Genomic DNA, 19,222 nt, shown 5'->3' with positions numbered 1-19,222 from the left:
ATCTAACCTGTTTTTAATAAGTGTTAATCCTTACTCTTCATCCCTTAGGGGAGTACCCATAGGTGTCAGCTAGAACTTCTTCGCATGCTGTACATTAGGAGTTGTTTAATTCAAGAAATCTAGAATGAAACATTCTGCTTGGAGATTACCAGATTTTAGGAATCATAAGATCTTAGGGACTAGTTAAACACCAAAGTAAAATGGAAGCATTACTTCTTCAAGGAAAAGAGTGAAAAACAAAGGTTTGGAGCACTTAAAAATAAAGCTTTTTAACACCAGCTGACTTGGGGCAGTATACCGCAGTAATATCTTAACAGGAAGGAACCCAGGCATAGTTACTGTCTTGCTAAATTGATACAGATACAGCTATTACCTGTGAGGTTTGATAAATACTAGGTTCTGCGGGATGTGATGTAGGAAGGTGGTAGTATAAACAGTGCTGAAGGACACTGCCAAGAGACTCTAAATGCAGACTTGATTATTAGGTAACGAAAATGGCAGCTGCAGGGCTCCCTCAGAGGAGTGATTGCAGTAGCATTTACAATTTAGAGTCTCCAAGAACTTCTTGAAGGTACCTACAGCAGTTTCTACTGGTGCTCTTTGGGCATAAATATTAGAGCTGCTGCCCTGTGGTTTCCAGAAACACAGTCTCTCTTGGCTTTCCCTGCCCCAAAGTCAGCAGGCCTCCAGCTTCTCTGCCATTATCAGAGTCACCTCCTCCACTGTTGCACAACACTGACAGCCCAGACTACCACTAATGGAGAGCTAGTGATTTGAAGTTGTGGTTTTATGTATATTTTATTGGTAGAACTTTAAGATAGGAGACAAAACATACTGAAGGGAATCTCCCAAATTTGATATTGTTAAGTAAGAATTTTTCCTTTTTTGTGAGAAATATAATTGGTTGCCATTAGCATAATAGCTTTCAGAGTTCTTTTAAGATTATGTTTTCAGTGCTTTTCTACAGGGCTGTGACTATTTTGCATTCCTCGTTTTCCTTTTTTGTAGGTAGTTGGAAAAGACACCAATGTCATGTTGGTGGCTTTGGCAGCAAAATGTCTTACTGGCCTGGCTGTTGGGCTAAGGAAGAAATTTGGACAATATGCAGGACACGTAAGTAACACTCCTTTTTAAGTACAAATCAACAGTGTCATCAGAAATGTCAGGCCAATTGCTGTATGCTTTAAAACAGCTCTTTGGCATAGGTCTTTAATATTGGAAAAGTAAATTTCTCACTAAATTTTATTAATATTGAGCATAACGCCTCACAACATTTTAATAGATGTCGGTTATAACTAAATTCATTAGCTTTATACAGAAAATCAGGTACTTGGCCTAAAATGCTTGAGTTGATTTGCTTATTACTTATTAATATCTTGCTTTGTTCTTACAATATTATATACAGTATAGCAGAATGAAATAAAACTTATGATAAACAGGATAGAGTAAAAATGAGAATAGGAAAGGCAATGTAAAACCAGAAGTGAAACTAATATAGAAAATGTATTTTATAGTGTTTTCTTATTTAAAAAAATAATAATTTACTCATATACTTGAGACATTTTATATAAGTTACACTGTTAGTGATATATCAGTTTAATTGATTCTAAGAAAATCTGGAGACATTCGTTGAGTATACTATTTTCTTTGCATAAATTTGGAAGCAACCAAGTTTGATAACAGTTTTAATAAATTGAGATGTTTAACTGTGGCATCTGTCAGTTGGCCTCTAAATCTGGTCTGAATTACTTAGAATGGTTCAGCATCCTGAAAATTGACTGTGCTGAACTTTAGGGTTTAACTTGCTAGCCACTTGATCATTTGATTCCCTAGATTGACTTGAGAGTCTCCTAATAGCCCACAGTCATGTGTCAGTTTTATATTGTGAAGCTAATACCTAACCTCACTTAGTTATGGCATTTGGAGCTTGCTTACTCATAGTATTAAAAATAATTTCAGAAAACAACTGAAAAAAAGACAGTACCAAATAAAAATAAGTCATGACTAGCTTGTTAACTAGGGAGATAAAGATAAGAGTCTATAAAAGCCTTAGATATATAAATCATAAATTGGAGTAAAAGTATAATTATTTTTATAGCAATCAATATATTTCATAATATGTGTATGCAATTGGTGTATTAATTAGCTTTTGGTCAATTTTCTGTTACATAATAGAATATTTTATACTTTTGTGTTAGGAAGAACTATTCAAGCTAGAAAACAATTTTTAAAATACATTTTAATTTACTAAATTATAGTTGGATGACTGCCTGGCCCTCTAGTTTGAGTTCTGACTCTGGCTTTGTGACATTTTGTTGTGCAGCTTAAAGAATGTCTCCAGTGCTTTATAGTTCGGGGATTCCTGCCCACACGCCTTAAAACTGATAACAAGTGTGTTAGTGGTTTAGCTTCATTTTCTTTAGCTATTTATAAACTACCTTTTTGGTAATATATATAAAAGTGAACTTTAGCTTTATAGTCATTAAAATATCTTGATTTTTAAGTTTATAACTAATTCTTAGTATTAAAAAGTCTTTTATATTTCTTCATGGAAACCATACTCATTCCAATCTATATCATTTCTGTGAAATCTTGAAAAAAAAAATTGAGAGAGATGCCACTGAGCTTTGCCTATATCTTTTGGATCTTAAAAAACAACTTTGATTTCTCTACTGGCACAGTGCCTGGCACTCAATAGATGTATTAGGCATTCAATAAATATTTAATGAATTAGTGATAGTTTACAAGGCAAAATAAAAATTATAAAAATTCCAGTTTTACTAATCTAAACTGAATATTTGAATAAGAAGATATAAAATTGCTATAATTTATGGTACTGTCTCTTTTTACTTTAGTGAAGGGACAGGAGACATCCCAGTCCAGTGTGTTATATTAGAATCTTGGGTGGGGAGGAAGAATTACATACGATACCTGTAAATCCACCTAGTTGAGAATCATTTTGTCTGATAAGAGAAGGTTACTGAAGAAATGGGTTTATGGTTGCATATGAGATGTAGATGCAGAAAAAAGGTTGAGAATCACTGCCATGGTGGTGTAGAATGGAAACCCTCTATTGTTCTATCATAAGATTCTTGTGCCTTTCAAAAAATAAATGACTTTTTATCCAACTTAGGTGTTCAGTTTTTTTGTTTGTTTGGTAGAGCCAAACATTGTTTTAATAATTGCTTTATTGAAATATAACTTATATACTATAAAATTTACTCTCTTAAAGTAAGTGTATAATTCAGTGATTTTAGTATAGTCACAAGGTTGTGTAACCGTTACCACTGTCTAATTCCTAAACATTTCATCACCCCAAAAAGAAACCCTATACCGATTAGCAGTCACTCCCCATTCTCCTCTCCCTCAGACCCTGCAACCACTAATCTGCCTTCTCTCTCTATGGAATTGACATTTTGTTCAAATAGAATCATACACATGTGGTCTTTTGTGACTGTCTTCTTACACTTAGCATAATGTTTTCAAGGTTCATCCATGTTGTAGCATGTATCAGTATTTCATTCTTTTTTGTTGACAGATAATATTCTAGCTGTTTATTTTCATAGGTTGTGCCAACCATTTTGGAGAAATTCAAAGAGAAGAAGCCTCAAGTAGTACAAGCCCTGCAGGAGGCGATTGATGCAATCTTCCTTACTGTAAGTTGACAGCATGAGTTTGTGCTTTTGTCTAAAGTGTATTTTGTCAATATAATATGTTGATTGTTCTTTACAGTTGAGAAAAGCTCATTGACCACATTTTCTTTTTAAAGACCACACTACAGAACATCAGTGAGGATGTTTTAGCAGTAATGGATAACAAAAATCCAACCATCAAGCAACAGACATCTCTTTTTATTGCAAGAAGCTTCCGCCACTGCACTGCCTCTACCCTGCCAAAGAGCTTGCTAAAGCCCTTTTGTGCTGCTCTACTTAAGGTATAGACTCCCTTTGAAATTGGGGGACTATTTTATATCTAGGAAAGATTTTTTTCCCCTACTAATTATGTACAGTGACTACTCAACTATTGAACTATAGATGATGGTCTTTTGAGGAGCAGACTCTCTGTAGCTTTGGAAACTGAATCCAAATTTTTGTACCGTTGTATTCCTAGTTTTGAAGCACAGATTAGTTTTATGATTCCACTAATCTTATTTGACCCATTTACTGGTATTCAACTGGATCTGGCCAAGCTCAGGCATACAGTTTAGAGTATATGAAGATCATCATTTGATTGTGAGGTGTTTTTGGTAGAGGGTAGGAGGAAAAGGAAGCACTTACATGTTGAATGGATTATCAGAAGTTTCCTTAACCCAAAAAGAATTTGTGAAAGAGTAACTGTTAATTGGCAAAAGGAAAACTATGCTTAGTTTCAGTGAATTGTAAAAGGCAAATTCTTTATCCAGTAATCATCAGTCTGAATTAAAATCAGTAATAACTAAAATACCTGGTTTTAAGATCATTTTGTTTACTTTTGGACTATAGCACATCAATGATTCTGCTCCTGAAGTCAGAGATGCTGCATTTGAAGCATTGGGTACTGCTTTGAAGGTGGTTGGTGAGAAAGCAGTAAACCCATTCTTAGTTGATGTAGACAAACTCAAACTTGATAAGGTAGGTTAGTCATGGATTATAATGAAATTGGATAACAGTTCTGTCTCTGAATTACAATTTTGTTTCAATTTCATCTGTTCTATTTCATTAAGACAAAATACTGATGATACCAACTCGTGAAATTTATTTCATCACCACTAGTGGTTCAAACCTAGAGTTTGACAACATAGATTTTGAAGATTTAAATTTCATCCCAAACTGCAATGATCATACTAGTAGAAATACCTTTCAGATTTTAACACACACAAAAAATGAAGCTGAGTCACTGCAATCTGTAGAGGAGGTGAAAACAATGTGTTAAGATTAAAGTTATTTCTGTTATCTAGAAAATTACCTCTCTAAATATGAATATCTTTTATCAAAAATGTGGTTATTATAAGTTCATTGTAATTCCAATTCGTGTAGAAATAAAATGTAAGAAAGTCTCGATAATTTATCTTCATTGAAAAGGGAACTTTTCTCTCTGAATTCTCATGTAGTTGTGGTTTAGATGACTTATTAAGTAATAATGCAGTGATTATGTTTCTAAGTTGGGCTTAATGATGTTCATCTCGATCTCATTCTCCAGATCAAAGAATGTTCAGAAAAAGTAGAGCTGGTAAATGGTAAGAAAGTTGGACTGGCAGCCGAAAAGAAGGAATTCAAGCCTGTTCCTGGAAGGACTGCTGTTTCAGGGGCTGCAGGAGATAAGGACACAAAGGATATTTCAGCACCCAAACCAGGGCCCTTAAAAAAGGCACCTGCTTCTAAGGTTAATAGATGACTTGGAAGATATGATTTAAAAATTAGAATTTATAAGGTAGGGTCTCAGGTTCAGGGTTGTCCTTCCAATATGACTTCATTTGAGAAAGGAACTCATTACCATATTCAAAATACAGCAGAACAATCTATCATGAAGACAGAATTTCAACAATACATTTGGTTATTTGAAACTTTAGTAGAGATAAAAATGGTAATGAAAGTACAGCAGTGCATTTTAAGGTGTCAGAAAAGATCACGAAATTAAATAAAATGTGGCAAGGCACTTAACATGAATAATATCACCTTTGTCATTTTGCTAATAATGCTGCTGAATTGCATTACTGAGTCTTCAGGTCTCATTTGAACAGTGTAGAAGAGAGTTAAATGCCCAAGGGCAAACAGGGCATTCCTTTAGTGAACACTTGTCCTGTGGACTCTCTTAAGCATGAAGTTATCTACTGCAGATCCAAAAAGTTTGATTCTTTTTCCCTACCCTGAACCCCAGCATGGAGTTAGGGGAAGAGAACTGATAATTTAGTGCATGAGCATCACTTTATGAAGCATTTTACATACATAATCTCATTTGATCATCATAACAACCCTTGAGATAAGTGTTTTATAATCCCTGTTTTTCCAGAAAAGGAAACTAAGACTCAGCAAGGTTAAGTGTCGGGCACAGGCTCTGACAATTCGCTCTTGTATTGTTATTGTTCATTTATATGTTTGTTTGTTTGTTTACTCTCTCCCCACACTATATTGTAAACTTTAAAGGATAGAGATCTTATCACCACTTGATCTCTTGTGCATAGAGAGGCTCTGGGATACAGCAGGAACTCAGCATTTATCTGTTGAATGACTAGAGTTGCACGACTGGAACTTGAACCCAGGTGTCTCTAGCTAAAGAGTCTGTGTACTTTCATATTATGCTGTCTCTTCAGCATCTAGTGCAAGGTGTTGGCCACTATTTTCTCCTTTGTCACCAGCTCCTGCCTCTGGACAATGACCTGGGCACAATATCTTGAGAATTCTTTTTTCAAAAAATAGATGCGGGGGGGTGGGTGGGGCACGGGGAGGAATGGCAACCTGCTTTGATTCTTCTCTTGAAAAGATCAGTAGGACAGTATTAGCCAGGAAACCTACTAAGCCAATAAACATATGTATGCTAAAGAAGAAAAAAAGATTGATTGAGGTACCTCTCTATACAGAGAGTGCTGTTACAGGAAAGGATCCAGAAGAGGTGTTCTAGTTAATCAGAGAGTATAGAATCTCCATTTTTAGAATTAGAAAACAGTTAAATCTCTCATTATGGAGTTATTATTGTGAAACAACGAGATCATACTACTGATGTAGACAAGCAAGTATTAGAGGTTTCCATTAAATAAAAGCTAGCATCTTAGTTTTTGCTAACTGCTCCTTAAGAGCTTAGAATATGTTCAGGATAACACTGGTTTCAGAACAGGTATGGATGTTGAAAATTAATTTGGTCCTCTGTCATTTTATCTTTTCTTTTTAGGTTTAAGGCATTGCTTAACAGATATTCAGTCTAGGTAGAAGGAATAATAAAAATAGCGATGTGTATTATCGTATCACTTTTACTGCTATTGGCTGTGTACCTTGTGATAAACTGCCATTTTCTTGTGTGACCTTTCAAAACTGGGTGAAATAAGTTTAAATCAAGATGTTTAAATAGAATATTCATATATAGAATCCAGTGGGTACAGTAAAAATATGACCAACTGAAGTCTATTCCAGGATTGCAAGGATGCTTCAATATTAATATTAGAAAATTTACTAAATTTATAGATGACAAGAAATCTAATTTCAGACACTGAGAAGTATAGTAAAATTTAACATCTCTTCTTGATAAAAATTCTTAACCACATAGAAATGGATGAACACTTTGACTTAATTAAGTCTAGAGAGACAGAGATCTACAGATAGCAGTAAACATAGCAAACCAAAAGTCAACACCATACTTAATGATGAAATACTAGAAGTATTCCTATTCACGTGAGAAGTAGAACAAACAATGTCTGCCGGTACCATTATCGCTTACTAATGCTCTGTAATTAAAAGAATAAAGTAAGAGGTGTATGAGGAAGGAAAAAGCAAAATTATTGCTTTTGTAGATTATATGATTATGTACTTGGTAAACCCAAGCAAGTTAACTGAAAAATTACTACAACAATAAAAAGATTCCGTGAGATGGCCATCTTCAGCATAACTGGAACACTTACTCTTCTGTAACTGGAGTACCTTGTGATTAAGTAGTGAGTAAATGCTATAACTTAGAAATTGTCCTTTACTCTTATAAGAAAGCTTTAGAGGCATCAAATATTAATTCTTAATCTGTAAGTGTAATATATAATTCCAGTCCATCATTTTTCTTTCATTTACCTCAGTAGCTTGTTCTGAGTTTAGAGGTTCTTAAAATGGGATCTTCAGGTCTGTCTGCCTTTGAAACTGCTAAATTCTGTGGGCACCAAAAATATGTTGTTGTGGGTTTTTTGTTGATTGAATGATCCCTTATTTAAATTTTTTTTTACTGAGATATAATTGGCATGCAACATTATATTAGTTTCATGTGTGCAACATAATGATTTGATATTTGTATATATTTTGAAATAGTCACCACAGAAGTCTAGTTAACATCTGTCACTGTGCGTAGTTACAGTGATCCCTCACTTTAATCAAGAGGGGCCCCAGAAATTTAAGAACCACTGTTCTAAATCCTGAAGTGATATAATTCTTTTTTAATTGCTTTTAGGCTGGCGGGCCACCTAAGAAGGGGAAACCAACTGCACCAGGAGGCACAGGGAGTGCCGGAACCAAGAACAAGAAAGGATTGGAGACCAAAGAAATAGTGGAGCCTGAGCTCTCGGTCAGTATTATACAGTATGCCTCAGACCCGCAAAACCATGGAAAGGCAATACCTATGAGAAGATTTGAATTTGTTCTTTGCTGAGTTCTACAGCACATAGTTAATTGATACTTCTTAGCTCTTTGAAACTGCCTTAGACTTCCCCTTCATTGTAGTAAAATAGAAGCCTCAGATACTATAGCATACCTATAGGAGTGTTCTTTTTGTTTTCTCTGAGGTATTTTTACATTCTTATCATCTGTTTCCCTAAGCAATTTTTTAATTTTAATATTTTTGTATCTTACAGATAGAAGTATGTGAAGAAAAAGCTTCAGCTGTCCTGCCTGCTACCTGTATACAGCTTCTAGACAGCAGTAACTGGAAGGAAAGGCTGGCCTGTATGGAAGAGTTCCAAAAGGTAGATACATAAGGATGAGTCGAGTGTGAAAGAAAACTACATTATATAGAAGTGGTGAAATTGACAAATGAAGGCCTTGTCCTGATTGCTGTGTTTTATAACCAGTGAACATATTAACACCTAAGAATTAGGTGGGGTTTTTTGTTTGTTTTTTTAGCTTCATAGGTTTATCTTTCAACACCTGCTTCCTGTGGTTTCTATAAGCTCATAATTTAGTACTTAAGAAAATTAGATTTATTCTGAATTATAAGGTTTGGATCAATTTTAACATTATGGTATTTGTTCATTAATATTATTAGGCAAACAGATCTTACTATCTGAACCACCCCTCATCCAGTTCTGTTTCCCTCTTTGGCGTCATGATTCTTGGAAGAGCAGACATTATCACTTAGTATGAGAAGCTCTTCTCAAAAGTCTGTGTTGCAGAAAAGGTGCCTGGCAGTTCATTTTAGTTTATACTCTGTGATCCTAATGAGGAGAGGTGCAGAGAAACCAGAAGAGCACTGGGACTTGAGGCAGGAGGCCTGGCTACGAGTCCTGCATCTGCCACATGTCAAGTTTAAACCTGAGTTTGTGCATCTTTGAAATTTAATACTTAACCATTTCTAACCTATGAAACTTTGCTGTGATTTTAAGAAAGTCAAATTAGGTAGTTTCTGCCACACTCCTAGGCAAATGAAAACTGTGTTACTATTACTTTTCTTTGAGCTGGTGAACTGTGAATTCCTAAAATGTGAAAAAAAAAAGTTTCAATGGTATTAATATAATAATTATACACCAAACATCTAACTTAAGAAACAAAACTTAGTAACAGAAATTCTGTAAGCTCCCTCTATAACCCTATTCATTCCATTTCTCTCCTTCTTCAGAGGTAACCACTACTTGATTTTGGTCAATATTGTTCCTTTGGAACTAATCATTACCCTTAACTCTTATTCTCTGGTTTTACTTCAAGGCTGTTGAACTAATGGACCGAACTGAAATGCCATGCCAGGCATTAGTGAGAATGCTGGCCAAGAAACCTGGATGGAAGGAAACTAATTTTCAGGTATTTTTAAATTGAAGATGTAATGTCTTTTATTGAAATAATTTCCATTACATCACTCTGTGGAGTAACAGAGAAGTGTAGTTTTGCAAATGATTTTTAGCTTTTTATTTTTTAATCACTCAGCCAATGTATCATCCAGTTTTAAATGAATGAATATATGTTGTTTGTGTAATGTATATACGTGCATATTCTCATTATTTAGGCCTAGAAGTCCTCTACTCTAACCTTTACATATTTAAAAGAGGAGTAAATAGTGAGATAGCTCCTTATTTGTTTGGATAAAAAATAAATGCAGTCTTTAAATTGCCAATGAAAAATTACCACATAGTCTGTTTAACTAATTAACTGATAATAGAGATGAAATTTAGCAGTACTATTATTTAGTCTAAAAAATTAGGTGTAAAGGAAAGCATAGGAAAGTGATACAAGAAGGAAAACAAGGAAAGTGTTTCCTTTTCTTCTTCTACATAAACATAGACCACATGCAAAGAAAATTTTTTAAATGTATCAGGTCTATTTTGGCATCCTGCTAGTCTCTTTTTTGCTTCTCTTCTGCCACCTCTTCCCTCTTTAGGATCCTTAGCTTCCTCGCACACTGTGTTCCATTAGCACTGTGTTACATCACCTCATCCATACCATCCTGTTCCACAAAGGCTGCCCTCTTCCCCTCACACCATTTTTAAAACTCCCCTTTGTGCAGTTTCTCAGATAGGTGAAAGAAGCACACCTGATATGAGCTAACATGCCCATGTGTTCGATCTATAACAAGGGATAATTTTATTTTTTTACATATATATTTTTTCCCTTTATAACAACTTTATTGAGAGTGTAAAACTCACCAATTTAAAGTGTACAATACAGCGAGTTTTAGTATGGTCACATAGTTATGCAACTCCTACCACCATATAATTTTAGAATATTTTTGTCACTCCAAAAAGAAACCCTATACCCATCAGCAGTCACTCTTTATTCCTCCCCAAGTCCCCACCCCAAGTCCCTGGCAACTATTAATCTCCTTTCTGTCTGTATGGAGTACTTCTAGACATTTCATATAAATAAAATGAAACAATATGTGGCCTTTTGTTGTCTAGCTGTTAGAATGATATTTCACTGTTCATCTATGTCGTAGCATTTATCAATTGGTAAATAATATCCTATTGTATGGATATACAACATTTTATTTACCCAGTCATAAGTTGATGGGCATTTATTTGCCTTGTTTCTACTCTTTGGCTATTGTGACTAATGCTGCAGTGAACATATGTGTACACTTTTTTGTGTGAACATGTTTTTAATTCTCTTGGGTATATACCTAGAAGTTGAATTGCTGAGTCACATGGTAACTTTATGTTTAACTTTTTTTGAAGAACTGCCAAACTGTTTTCCAAAGTTTTTGCACCATTTTGTATTCAAACCAGCAAAGCAAAAAGTTCCAATTTCTCTCTGTCCTTGCCAACATTTGTTATTTAAATATTCAAACAAGGACAAAGGGAAATATGTATGGGTAATAGGGTCCCAAGTCACAAACATCTGTCATTACATTAACCTCATGAAATCGTTTTCCCCAGCTTCTTTCATTCTTCCACTTAAAAACCTACAAGTTCTTTAAATCTCTCAAGTTCTGTTTGTGTGTGTGTACATAAGGGTTATAGTTTTTTGTGGGCAACTCTAGTAGGCACTCTGAGTTCTATAGTTAGTATGGTCATTTATTAGGTATTTCAAGATGTGTATTCAGTACTTTTGGGTAATAATCATGAGGAGGAGAATATAGAAATTAATATTTTCAATTCATGAACTTTTCATGTTGTAACATTGTTAATATTTCAAAACATTGAATAATTTGTTTTTTTTTCTCTCAGCTGTCACTTAGCTACTTTACTCAATAACCAAGGACAAAAATTATTTCGTATCTTTGTTTAAAGTTCTGATTTTAGTTTGCTCATGTTCTCAGTTGTGCTTAACTGTGTTGTATCTTCAAGCTGCTGTAAAAATAAGTACATAAATAAATGTCTTTGGCTTACTCATAGCTTTATAATAACTGTATCCTTGTTCAGGTGATGCAGATGAAGCTTCACATAGTTGCTTTGATTGCCCAGAAGGGAAATTTTTCAAAAACTTCCGCTCAGATTGTCTTGGATGGCCTTGTAGACAAGATTGGAGATGTGAAATGTGGGAACAATGCAAAAGAAGCTATGACAGCAATAGCCGAAGCTTGTATGTTGCCATGGACAGCTGAGCAGGTCAGTGACACAGAGGTCTCTTTACCTAAGTTTTCCCGATTTTTTCCCAAATTTTAATTTAAGGTTACTAATTAAGCTTTAGTTCTTGTCTTCTCAAGTAAAGCCATTTTTGATACTGTTTTTATTTTTACTTTTAATGATACATCATTACCTGGTAATTAAACTTTGTCTAAATCAAGAATATTGTAATGTAGGCAGATCACTTTATAAATTATATAAATGTCTAACCACAGTTCTGAACACCTAAAACTAATGTAAAATAATATTGAATGTCAACTCTAATTGAAATATAAAAATTAAAAAAAGAAAAAAAAGAATAATAAAGATGAGAGTAATTTTCTCTTAAGACATTATAATCCAGAGTATTCACTAAGGAAAAGTTGTAAACAGTCTAGAATGCTATTATACTACTGACACTTACCTCATTTTCTTGTATAAGTTAAATATTTTATTCCTAAAAGCATTCTTGCAATTGTTTTAGTATCGGAAAAACCATGCTTAATCTACTTCTGCCTTAGTGTCATGCTATATTTCTATGAGAAATATGAGAGAAAACACAGATTTTTTTTTTTCTCCTGCTCTAGGTTATGTCAATGGCCTTCTCACAGAAGAATCCCAAGAATCAATCAGAAACTCTGAACTGGCTGTCAAATGCAATAAAAGAATTTGGTTTTTCTGGGTAAGTCAGAAAAATCCAATACAAAATAATTAAATGTTTCGCTAGTCTTTAACTGGTGATTATATTGTAGCTATTTCTGCTTAATTTCTAAAAAGCCAGAGCTGGGTTATCTAATTTATATAAAACAAAAACTATGTTTGTTTCTCAAAAGTCTGTATAGTTGCTCTTTGACTTACGATGAATTACATCCTGATAAACTCATCGTACATTGAAAATATCAAAAATGCATTTAATACATCTAATCTACTATATATCAAAGCTTAGCCTAGACTACCTTAACCGTGCTCAGTTGGGCACGGTTATCCTCTAGTTGGGCAAAGTCATCTAACACGAAGCCTATTTTTTAACAAACTATTGAATAGCTCATGTAATTAAGAATGTGTATATGTTTTTCACCATTATAAAGTAAAAAAATCAAACCATCATAAGTCATCTATATTGGCCTGTGCTCCTTCATTTTGATATCCACTAACATTAGCATTCTCTAAGTTGTTTTTTCTCAAATGTTATTAACTGTGCCACAGAAAAGCCAATTCCAAGGGTTTCTGGTCAGATAACATTTGGAAATTATTACATATAATCACATTTGTTTAGAGACCTATAGTGCACATTGATGAATTAAAGGCTCTCAGAGGACATGCCAAGAGAGAAGCTTATTTAACTTTGTTTAACCCAGTGTTTCTCAATCTTTGGGTTTGTTTTATTTAACAAAATTTTATAGAGCTAATTTTATGCCAAGTACTTTCTAAATAATAATTCATTTGATTTAATCCTCACAAAAACCATGTGAGGTATTGTTATCTTTATGTTATAGATGAGTAAACTAGGGCACAGAAAGCTTAAGTAATCTGCCCAAGTCACAGGTAGGACGTGGGAAAGCCAAAATTTGAATGCAGACATTCTGGTTCTAGGAGAGGATATTATAACTGCCATGCTGTGTCGCCTTCTCTGTATCATGCTGCTTTTTACAAGCTGCCTCTTAATATCTTGTAAAGCGGTGTTCTGAGTTCTACCAAATGAAGAAATACTTCCGAAGAAGATATCATTCAAGTGTCATTCAAGCAAAGAATTATTTGTTATGTCAGTATCTATAGTGTCCTCCCATAGTTGAGGGTATTATTATAATCCTTTCTTAATTACATAGTCTTTAATGTAGGACTAATCTCTTGGCATAACATAAAAGCCAGGTGAATATTTTTCTGTTTTTTTCTTTATCCATGATCTTAATTCATTTATTCAGCAATTATATATGAGCACCTATGATACTTGGTCATTTGTTCCAGGCCCTGGGAATACATCATGAACAAGATTAAATTCCGGCTTTCATGGGACTTATATTTGAGTAAGGGAGTTGACAGTAAACAATAAAAGGTATAAGAACAACAGAATAAAAATACAGAATAAGGAGTCAGGTGGTAACACCTAGTAATGGTTAGGATGGTGTTAATTTTCTATAGAATAAAATAAGAGTACTTCTTCAAACAATGAAGTTTGAGACCTTTAGGACCTGAGGGGGCTAGCCGTGCTAGTCTAGGAGAAGAACATTCTAGACCAAGGGAATAGCAGCAAGTGGTAGGAAACACTTAAAAATAGCAAGGAATTATTGTTCTTCAGAATGTAGCTGGAGTAGAATAAGTGAGGGGGTAGGGAGTGGTAGGAAATAAGATCAGAGAAAAGAACAGGGGGCCAAGTCATGTAGGGCCTCTAAGTTTTGAATAAGCTGGAAACCATGAGAGAGGATTTTGAACACAAGAGTAATAGGATCATTCTGACTATAGTTAGAACAGGATCAAAGGCAAAAGCAAGAGACTACTTAGTAGGTTATTGGAATAATCCTTTCAAGAAATTATCGTGGCTTGGACATACTTTGTAGAGATGGTAGTGGTATGACTCAGAATATGTTCTGAAAGTGGAACTGAGCAGGATATTGGGCATAAAAGAGAGGAGTCAGGGATGGCCTGGACAATTTGAAGGATGCTGTGGCTCTTTACTGAGGTGGGAAAAACTGTGGGGAGAACATGTTTGGGGGTTGGGGTGTGAACAGTCAGATTTTAATAGATATAGGGTGACATCTTCTAGACATACAAGTGGAAGTGTCACAAAGACAGTTGGATATCTGAATCAAGTTCAGGAGAGAAGTCAGCATGAGATTTAGGAGTAATTGTCATTATAGATAGTGTGTAAAGCTCACGTTAAATAAAGTGAGTATAGAAAGAAAAGAGATGATATTCTGGGGACATAGCCAAAGGGAGCCAGTTCTAGAGTCTGGCTTTATAAAACTCTATTGAGTGTTTTGAGGGTTTTATTTTTAATTCTAAATGTTATTTCTTCTAGATTGAATGTGAAAGCTTTCATTAGCAATGTGAAGACAGCTCTCGCTGCGACAAACCCAGTGAGTACATACCGCATGTACAGGAACAGTACAGCCATCTCTGTGGTTCTGCTCTGATTTGGAAAATTATTTTTGTTCTTTCCACCAGGCTGTGAGGACTTCTGCCATCACCCTGCTTGGTGTGATGTACCTGTATGTTGGTCCCTCTTTGCGAATGTTCTTCGAGGACGAGAAGCCTGCTCTCCTATCCCAAATAGATGCAGAATTTGAGAAGGTAAGGATTCCACAAATTACACAATCTATTGGTAGACTTGAGAAAGCTCATATTAGTTGTTTAAACTTTTAACCCTTTGGAATGAAGAATATGTATTTGCTTTTATATGCATACAGTCTCCCCAGGAAGAGTTCCTAAGAAATTGATGACTGTGTGTGGAAGAGAACAGGGTGGCTCTGGTATAGGATGGGAGAGTTTCCTCTTTATATCCTTTGTTCCTTTGGAACTTCAAACATTTTGAATGTATGATCTATTCAAAACATACATTTAAAAATTTTTAATTAAATGTAACATTTAAAAATTTTTAAATAAAAAATCTTGAACCTCCTTGAATAAACTTTCTAATAGAAATTGCTAAGTTTTGATGGACTTGCTCTGTATTGTCTTGGGCACACAAGTCAAAAGACAGCTTCATGATTGAGAAGTTAGATTCTAACAGGTTTGTATAAAAGTATCTTTTGCCATATAGTGTCAAAATTGAAATCTAAATAGGAATTAAGACAGGTACTTTGTAAATATTAAGTATTGTAAAGGAATATGAAAATTTGACACAAGCACCTTTCTCTAACTTATTTGCTCTCATATTCTTCAAGTTCATTATCCTCATTGGTTTATTTGTTTTTGTGTAGATGCAGGGACAAAGCCCACCCGCTCCAACCAGAGGGATTTCCAAACACACCACAAGTGGTACAGATGAAGGAGAAGAAGGAGATGAGCCAGATGATGGGGGCAATGATGTTGTAGATCTCTTACCAAGGACAGAAATCAGGTAGGCTTGCTGGAAATGGTTTATTTGATTTATTGTACTAAATTAATATGGTGCCTTCTCTTTCTCAGTCGGTATTTCTGTGACATCATCATTTTTTTTAGGAATCTGGGATTAAGGGATCGCTCTTTTGTTTTTTCAGTGATAAAATCACTTCAGAGCTGGTGTCTAAGATTGGTGACAAAAATTGGAAGATCAGGAAAGAAGGCCTAGATGAAGTGGCAGGTATTATCAATGAAGCAAAATTTATCCAACCAAATATAGGTGAACTTCCAACTGCCTTGAAGGGTCGACTCAATGATTCAAATAAAATCTTGGTACGTAGAACATATGCTTGTTCTTTTTCTCTCTCCTCATCCTCCTGCAGGAGGTTGCTTTTCAGTGTCATCATCACCAGCAAAAAAATCAGTGGTCACTTTATTTGCTTTGAAGTAGAAATAACTTTCTTTAATTTCTTAAGTGTGCCTCAAGATATGTTTGGTAGACAGCAGGTTTGTTAATCAAATTTTCATGAATCTCAGATTTCCTTTTTATAAGACTCATATTAAATATCTTTATATAAAACCACTTGTAATACACATAACCATGCTTAATTTCTAATTTTTAAATTTGGATTCTTATGTCAGGATTTTCTTAAACTAGGCTTTACTTTGAAGTTAGAAAGCAGTATAATCTTTGGTCTAAAATTCTAATACTCCATTTTATGAGCTGATGATAAAAAGGCCACTGCCTAAAAATTATTCATAAGCTGATTAGAATAACATAAAGAGCTGATTTCCTGTCTTTTAAGTGCACCAGTAACTTCCTAATGTATTGACTACATAACAGCCTTATAAAACTCTGTACACAGCTTGCTCATAACTTAAAGTGTTGGCTCTTTCTATGCAGGTGCAGCAGACGTTGAATATCCTCCAGCAGTTGGCAGTAGCCATGGGCCCAAACATCAAGCAACATGTGAAGAACTTAGGCATCCCTATCATCACAGTCCTTGGAGACAGCAAGGTAAACCTGACTCTTCACTACAGCTCCATTCTGGAATAAGGCAGCCACACTCTGGGGCTAAGAATAATTCTCTTTTCTTATATGTAAGAATACATGTAAACAGTTTATAAGCTTTGTAGAGAAGAGACTATTAGGAGGAAAATAGTAAACATTTTTCTGTCCCAGAGAGTATTAATGTGACCAGATATATCACTTATTAGTTTTGTGACCCTTAAATAAGTTATTTATCTTTTGAGATTCATTTGTTTTATCTGTGAATTTCCATTCTTTCAGAATTAAAAAAGAGTCTGTACATAAAGTACCTGCACCTGTTTCATATAGTATGCACTCAAAAAATGGTTGCTATTATAATTATGACATCATTGTTAAAAGTATTGGTATAAAGAGTGAATAAATATATGAATTTTCAGATCATGTCTACCCTTTTCCCTGAACTGCCACAGCAGAATCTTCTACTTCAGTAAGATATTGGCAGTTTCACAGTCCTAGAATTTGTCTCATTAAATGTTGCAGGCCTGTTATATTTAGCCCTAGATTGAATATTTGAATGTCTCTCTATTTTTGTGTGATTCATTTAATGTGAGGAAATGGGTTATTTTAATATTGTTTATGTCAATAAGTCCTTCTCATTCTATGAATGCAAACTAATATGAAAACTTAAATGTTAGAGCAAGTCATAACCATCATGAGTTCTCCAACATATAAAATTACATCCTTTAGCAGATAATCATAGACATAAAAGCCTACAGAGATTCAGGAAACAACACCTAAGAGTTTATTCCTCTTACATAATATTTTTGCCAACCTAGGTCACTGTTTTGCCTAATTAACAGTACAAGATCTTCATAATTTGAAGTTTTATGTTTTTACTTTAATTTGGAGATTTAATAAATACAACTGTTCAACTAGATTATATTTCAAAGAAAATGGTTCCAAGTATGTTCATGTGGACCTAAGAGAAACCTCCATTGTTCACAAAATAACAAGCTTTTTATTTCTTACCTCTAAACCTGGTTGATGTTATCTACTAATTCTCTCTTCAATTCAGAACAATGTTCGAGCTGCTGCCTTAGCAACTGTGAATGCTTGGGCAGAACAGACAGGCATGAAGGAATGGCTGGAGGGAGAAGATCTTTCTGAAGAGCTCAAAAAGGAAAATCCTTTCCTGAGGCAAGAGGTTAGTACTACAAATACATGTGCTTTGCTTGTGTCTTTTACCTTTTTAGAGGCTTAGAGCTACCTAATAAATATACATGCATGGACAGAATGTGTTTATTATAAAACAGTTAATAAATTAAACCAAATTCAAGGAGCTTTTGTATTTATGTGCTTTTTTCCTTCTTTCATGTGCTTTTTACCAATAAGACTTTTTAAAGGACTAGCCTTTTCGTGAAATTTTCTCTTTTCTTGCACTCTTAAATAGTGAAATAAGAGGTTTTAATTCGACCATTAAAGTACAGTTAACATTCACAAATCCATCAGCATAATCCATCATACCAATAGGCTAAAGAAGAAAAATCATAAGATCATATCAATTGACATAAAAAGATTTGAGAAAATCCAACACCTATTCATAATAAAGTCTCACAGCTAGTTAATAATAGAAGAGAATTACCTCAGCTTGATAAAGAGCGCCTACAAAACCTCTGCAGATATCATCATACTTAATGGTAAAAGCCTGGATGCTTTCCCCCTAAGGTCAGGATCAAGGCAACAATGTCCACTTTCACTACTGTTATTCAGCATAGGGTTGTAAGTTCTAGTCACTGCAGTAAGGCACAAAAAAGAAATGAAAGTAATACAAATTAGAAAAATATAAACTATCCATAATTGCAGAAAACATGACTGTCTACATAGAAAATCACAAGGAATCTACAAATAAACTCCTAGAACTAATCGAGTTCAATAAGATTGCAGGATATAAAATCAATACACAAAAATTAGTCACATTTCCTTAAATTACAATGAACATGCAGAAATCAAAATTAAAAACAATACCATTTACAATCACTCTAAAGAAAATAAAATCCTTAGATATACATTTTACAAAACAAATACAGAATACGTATACTGAAGATAACAGAACGCTGATGAAGGAATTCAAGGAAGACCCAAAAAGATGGAGAGACATGCCATGTTCATGGATTAGACTCAATGCTGTAGAGATGTCAGTTCTCACCAAAGTAATGTGTAGGCCGTGCTACTCTGAACAAGCCCGATCTCATCTGGTCTTGGAAGCTAAGCAGGGTTGG

General features: G+C 34.5%; 1 protein-coding gene across 1 annotated transcript in view; it reads left to right on the top strand.

Annotated features, from left to right (window-relative positions):
* Window positions 1–19,222, top strand: part of CKAP5 (cytoskeleton associated protein 5) — an 87,254-nt gene that overhangs the window by 39,459 nt on the left and 28,573 nt on the right. The window contains exons 9-24 of the mRNA XM_011356934.2: window positions 1,009–1,113; window positions 3,567–3,656; window positions 3,770–3,934; window positions 4,482–4,610; window positions 5,179–5,361; window positions 8,119–8,232; window positions 8,519–8,629; window positions 9,585–9,677; window positions 11,732–11,917; window positions 12,502–12,596; window positions 14,931–14,988; window positions 15,077–15,202; window positions 15,832–15,971; window positions 16,111–16,285; window positions 16,857–16,970; window positions 18,019–18,147. Coding sequence (XP_011355236.1) covers window positions 1,009–1,113; window positions 3,567–3,656; window positions 3,770–3,934; window positions 4,482–4,610; window positions 5,179–5,361; window positions 8,119–8,232; window positions 8,519–8,629; window positions 9,585–9,677; window positions 11,732–11,917; window positions 12,502–12,596; window positions 14,931–14,988; window positions 15,077–15,202; window positions 15,832–15,971; window positions 16,111–16,285; window positions 16,857–16,970; window positions 18,019–18,147 — 2,013 coding nt within the window. The remainder of the gene's footprint in view (window positions 1–1,008; window positions 1,114–3,566; window positions 3,657–3,769; window positions 3,935–4,481; window positions 4,611–5,178; window positions 5,362–8,118; window positions 8,233–8,518; window positions 8,630–9,584; window positions 9,678–11,731; window positions 11,918–12,501; window positions 12,597–14,930; window positions 14,989–15,076; window positions 15,203–15,831; window positions 15,972–16,110; window positions 16,286–16,856; window positions 16,971–18,018; window positions 18,148–19,222) is intronic.

The sequence above is a fragment of the Pteropus vampyrus genome, unplaced genomic scaffold, assembly GCF_000151845.1.
Source record: "Pteropus vampyrus isolate Shadow unplaced genomic scaffold, Pvam_2.0 Scaffold31, whole genome shotgun sequence".
In the NCBI taxonomy this organism is placed as follows: domain Eukaryota; kingdom Metazoa; phylum Chordata; class Mammalia; order Chiroptera; family Pteropodidae; genus Pteropus; species Pteropus vampyrus.
This window is presented reverse-complemented; position numbering and strand designations above follow the sequence as displayed.